The 6,000-nt window shown below is 43.2% G+C and overlaps 1 protein-coding gene across 1 annotated transcript; it reads left to right on the forward strand. All coding sequences in view use genetic code 11, as the record gives it.

The window, feature by feature from the left end:
- Positions 1-1,918: 1,918 nt before the first annotated feature.
- EGR_09912 (Eukaryotic translation initiation factor 3 subunit G-B) lies at positions 1,919-4,558 on the forward strand (the record flags this gene model as incomplete). Its single annotated transcript, XM_024499161.1, has 4 exons — positions 1,919-2,095; positions 2,207-2,446; positions 3,605-3,711; positions 4,429-4,558. 4 exons carry the CDS (start codon positions 1,919-1,921, stop codon positions 4,556-4,558), a joined length of 654 nt encoding a protein of 217 aa, XP_024346415.1.
- Between the last annotated feature and the right edge of the window lie 1,442 nt (positions 4,559-6,000).

Genomic DNA, 6,000 nt, shown 5'->3' on the forward strand with positions numbered 1-6,000 from the left:
CCACTTAATGCTTCTTTACAATCAAGAAAAACGAGATGCAAATATTTTCATCAGCGTCGATGTAGGCTTTTTTAACCTCACTAGTAATCTCACGTTCAAGGATTTCTTTCCTTGGTATACACTTTCATTCTCATGGCACTCATGGTATCTCTACGCTGCTGTATTTGGAGTTCCAGTGGTGTATTAACATACTTAGATGTCTCTTTTCGAACCTAGGCTACCTTTTTCACTATCAAAGGCTCTTTTCTGTCTTCAATTAAATAAAATGGAATTTGGTTAAACCCATCCTTCATGGTGTTAAAGTGTGTGTTTTGATTGCACCAACTGTTTGAACCAAAGGCGCAAATCTCTACATATGTACGAAACTTGCAGATTATATAGCACACGCGTTACCTCTTCATTCGTTAAAAAGCACGCAATTTGGATAGCACTATCATTATTAGTCTGCGTAGAATGGTTGTAAATTTCTTATCGTGGCTAGGATAAGCTGAGTTATTTTTGCTGATTTTTAGGGATATATATCTGCTTACTGGTGACTATGCAGGGCTCTATATAGGAGTTTTCAACATGTAGAAGGCGGCAGAGGAGCTGTCAATAAATGTCATGGAGCAGGCCCATTCCTTCCTTCTCTTTACCCTTTTGCATAGACCTTAGATTTGCAAACGGCAATCGAAATTTTCAGAGTGGGAGTTATTTATATCATTTGTTACATGCCTTCTTTCATGACCTCATGATACGGTGTATCAATTTGTAAATTAAAGCCGATCATTTAGGTTACCACTTTTTGCACTGCCATCTGTTCAATAGAAGGTTTTCGTTCAAATCAGGAGGTTTTTTTGTGTTTATAGATAATCATGCTGGTTTACTAAAGGAAACGGCAGAAAGTGTCACATTAAGGTATGATTTTTCCCATCCCTCCCTGTCTACCTGTATGATTGGTTGACTGTCTCGATGTGTCAAAGTGCAAGATACAAGATTCGCCCCTTCATGTTCTCTTTCATGATGGGCAGCTATTCAGTGAAAAAACAGGATGAATTTCCTGTTGGGAAATCTGCTTTTCAATTGAGTACAGTAGTAGGCTTTATTTTTCCTTCTCTGCCTTTTTGCATTTCTTTCGTGATAGCATGAAACGACAGTCACATGAATTCAGCAGCTCCCTCGTTATGCTATACAGACATGGGATGCATTTGAAATCCGTACCCTGTTAGCCTTTCCTATTTTTTTTTTATTTTGAACCACTGTATTTTGAGGTAAACAGATTCTGTGCGGCATGTTCATCTTCTTCACCCGTTCTTTGTTTCTCGTTGTGCCTGTCACTACATATTATGAATAATATACGAATTTTTGGGTCTTGATGCTTTAAAAGCGTTTTCATCCAGCCGACTGTATTACTACAACAATGTAAACGCAGCATTAACAAGATCCAGTAGTGAAATTGCCTATATAGACTTCCTATTTGGGAATGTCAACTGATTAATCAAAAATAAACCATTTCTGCCGAAAGTATCATTGTCGCCGGTTCGGTAAATTTTAAATGATTTCCAAAGGCAAACAGAATCGACTTAGCGGTAGCAACATGGTCTGCTCATTGTTCTCCCCTTCTTTGGTACCACTTTTTAGTAAGAAAGGTCGTTTTTCAACAATTGTTACTCCAATTATGCGCAATCCCCCCCCCCTGCTCACTGTACAGCACCCAAGTTGTCCATAAAAAAATGGAAGGATTGAAAGAGAGACTAAGAGTCTTTATATTCACTTTGCCACAATTGGGCAAGGCCCTGGGTACATCAAACTGAAATAACATTTCTGTGGTGTTCTCGGTACTGGTGAGACAGAAGGAGTAAGGAAGCATAACTTGAAGAGGTCCTCTCCTTTCTCTCTTACAAACTAGGCCGAGGCAGGTGGCAAAGCGGATGATGAGATGAACTCCAAGGCAAACGGCTCGAAGCCCAAACAGGCAGTCACCTGCCGCACCTGCAAGGGTGCCCACTTCTCCCTCCAGTGCCCCTTCCGGAGTGAAATGGAGGCCCTGCGCTCCTTCATGGACTCTACAAACGCCGGGGGTATAGATTCTCAGACTGCTGATCCTATGACGAAGGTAAACTGCTCCTTAAAAATCCGCGATAGCTGTGTTTGATACATTGCTAAATTCGGTTGGAAAAATCTTTTTTGGGGTTTCAATTCACGTCGTCGTTTATTTGCTTTGTAGGCAGCAGTACAGGAAATAGCGCCCGAACTCAACACTGGTCGTTACATCCCTCCGACCTTGCGAGCAGCTGCCGCAGCAGCCAACGGCGTTCCAGAGCGCCGTCGAATGGAGGGCTTCTCTATTCGTGTCACCAACCTACCTGAGAATACCAGCGAATCCGATTTGCGGGAAATTTTCAGCCGTTTCGGTGATGTTATCCGCATCTTCCCTGCAAAGGATAGGAAGACTCAACTTAATAGGGTGGGTATTTGGTACGGAAGGAGGGGGTAGTTTTCTCCAAGCTCACTAATACCGGCCCAAGCAGGGGTCATTTGTTGAAAGCAGCTATTCAGGATTACATGTAAAATATCTGAGTTCGTCGAAGCTTTTGAAGTCTGGAGTCTTCGAACTACAAACCTAGTATTTATTTTGACAGGAGCCCTTGTTTCTATCTTCCCTAACGATTCCTTAGGGAGGGAAGGTGTTTTGGATCCTCGTTGAATGCGGATAGTCGGCAACATTCATGCCTTCTTTAGCCCGAATTAATCCATCATCTTTGTGTGATGCCAAGGCCCTCACAATCGCCCTCATCATCTTGTATTTTCTATTCTTCGTTCTTGATTTACTTTCCTGTTAAGAAGAATGGGATTCCAAGTTTTTTTACTGGTTTTTGAAACCATACGTCACTCACCCGTCTGTATAATCGCGTGACCGCTTACGACATTGAATGGACGGAGGCGAAGGTACCTGGGCTCCGGTTTTTTTCCTTACCTCCTAGGAGGCCTTACATCTGGTTACTGACACCCTCATTTTGCCGATTGCTCGGTACTCAGTAAATTGTAGCTTCCTGGTGAAGTGCCTAGCCCACCACGACCTGCCCAGTTGGAGGTCAGCTGTTACATTGGCAGGAGCGATTTGGGCTGAAATTGACGTTGATTGGCTGGCCCTCAGAGTCCTCTGAAGCCGAGGTACCCTTCATTGGATGCCGACATCCAGCTACATCCTCCTTTTTCAAATATGATTTTTTAATTTATAAAAAGGGTTTTCATCTTTTTCTGTTTTTTTTTTCCTTCGTTTCTGAATGACTCCTTTTTAATTTAATGAATGCCTTAAGTCTCACTTATATGTCGATAGCTGGACAAGATGCAGCCATTCTCGTTCTTGAATAAGCTTTTTAGGGTTTCAGGCATATTTGGCGTCCTCATTGGGGATCACTTAATTGCTACAATAAATCAGCTTTTCTCCGTTAGAATTACATAGTTGGTAGGTCCCTTCCACACCTACCATGAATCGATCCGTCGCGAACATTTGCCACTTTTGATCCAATAACTGTCAAACTACGTTACACCACCATGTGTCTACGAGTAGCTGGAAGTCGACTTAAAACGAAAACACTTAGTTCTTGTGCTCTTTCTTTAGGGTTTTGCGTTCATTTCCTACGCCACTCAAGAGGAGGCTGCTTCTGCCATTTACTCGGCCAACGGCATGCACTACTCTCACCTCATTCTAAAGGTGGACTGGGCCCAGTAAGTTATGCTTTCTTCACCAGAATAAACCCCAGAACTACTCCCTCCATTTTAGCCTATAACTCAATTTGACTCGGTTTTCATTTTAATTTTGAGTAGGTCTAGACAGTCGTGCTACTTTTGGGGCTTCAGTAGTGTCTTGCACTGCTGATGCCATGAATAGGAAGTGGTGTCTTTTCCTTGCAAACCCGTTTTTTTTTCTTGATTTTTTAGACCGTCAAATAACTGAGATTAAGTGGTGGGATCGGCTTTTTGTCAAACAAATACTGCTATTCATCCTTGGTCTACTCGAGTCTTGATGTTTTGAAACCTTGAAGAGTGTGTGTTACGAATAAGGGGTGAGAATCGTTCTATAGCTCTGCCATTTCGACTAACCGATAAGAAGGCGAATGGAAAGGGGGTTCGCGGGGTGTCATTGACTTAAAATCTCCTGCAGTAGTGGGCTACTGCTTCCAATTTTTTTGATGATTCATCAGCCTCGGGTGCTTTTCGGGAAGCGATTGCTCATGCACACCTTTCTTTGGCCTTCAGCATACTCCTTTGCTGATGATTTGATACCTATCTTAGAAGGGAGGTGTTGATAACCCATATCAGCATTAGGAAACTGTCAGGAGGTTATAGGCACAACTAAAAGGTCATGCTGCTGAGCACCGACACAAACTGTGGCAAGGGAAGAGGCCCACCCATGGAGTCCTTCTAGTCATTATTCTGTTTCAGCTGTCGCAAAGTAGTTGGTATTCTTGGAATTGCTCACGGAGGAGGAATCGTAGTCGCTAAGATTTTCATGGGGAAGCAGGAGCTGCTCGATTTTATCATCACTTTGAGATACTTTTCTCGGATTGAGTGAAAACCCCCTTTTTACCAGCAGTAACCCCATTGTCTACAGGGGGGGGGGGGGGAAAACTCTCAAACTACGAAAGTGGGTTGATTTCTGGAAGAATGCGTCTAAAGTTGTTCTGAATGGCAGCAACAACTACGAAATGATGACCTTCACAGTGACCAATGGGAGGACGAAGAGAGTCGGATTTTCCACTGGCGTCTTAATTGGAGTAGAAATGTTCGTGCTCGCGCCTAATCCTACCCAGCCTTCATGTCGTCCTTTTTTTGCACTGCTTGACGCTCTGCAATGGAGCTTGCTTCCCAACAGATAATAAATGGAGGTGTTTATAATGATCAACAGTTTTATCATAAGGTGGGGCTTGAGTTGATCATCAGTTTTAAGCCTTCAAACAATTCACCATCTTTGGACTGCAGTGAGATTGGGCCATTAGTGGTGGGTAGCTTGAGGAGAAAAAGTCCCTTTGCAAATCTTGTGTGTGTATTTGTAATGCAAAGAGTGATCAACTAAAACAGAGATAGAGGGAGAGGCGAGGCGAGAGCATGTAATTCGAGCAAGATTTAGTGAATCCACGCAAAAACACACGCAAGAGGGGCTTGAGATTTACATTCTGCGCCTACCATGTAAGGAGGTTTGGGACTGGGAAGGAGGGGGAGTGGGGGTACATTGTTAAGATTAAAGTCAATGAGGTCATTTGTACATAAAATGATGACGGTGATAGCTCACTACATCGGTTCCAACGTACTGAAGGCGAGGGTGGACGAATCTGCACTCTTTTAAAACAAGGCACTTTTGTGTGGGAGTCTACTTGTTGCAGTAGTGGTGGTAGTGGTCGATTGTTCTGCTGATTGAGTTTGTGCTCTCACCACGCAGGTAGATTGAGCTGATGATTGGAAGGGCGTTACGCGTAGATAGTATCCTAGGGGGGAAAACAACAGCAACAAAATTAGTCTCATCATTGGTGTTTTACTTTCTGCACTTTTTCTGTGATCGCCTGAAGGGAACGTCCAAGTACCTTTGTGGCGGCAGCTTGATAGGATATTCATGACACCTTTTTGCCCTCTGTAATAAACAGAACCACTTTTACTGCTACTTCATGGCTGACTGCCATTCTAAGAAAATTGGAGAAGAAAGGTCTCCAATTTGGGTAATATCGAGGATGTTCCAAGTGCCTAGATTCCTTCGGGACCCTCATCAGGCGAACAGTCGCTTTGGAAGCGTACTTCGTGCAAAGTTCTTCGGTGTGGGTCCTTCAGTTAAGGAACGTTGCAATGCAAAGTGCCATCTCTTATCACAGGGCAATCTGTCCACAAATAAAGGTAGAGATTCGAACTCTACGATATTCATAGGGGGTTCGCAGTTCTTCCGACGAACTAATGAGCAGAAGAAAACAATACTCTTGTCGCACGACAACGATTCACTTTGCTAGTACTTTCAAAAATCAAGACCAG

This window comes from Echinococcus granulosus (assembly GCF_000524195.1).
Source record: "Echinococcus granulosus chromosome Unknown EG_S00175, whole genome shotgun sequence".
NCBI classification, from domain to species: domain Eukaryota; kingdom Metazoa; phylum Platyhelminthes; class Cestoda; order Cyclophyllidea; family Taeniidae; genus Echinococcus; species Echinococcus granulosus.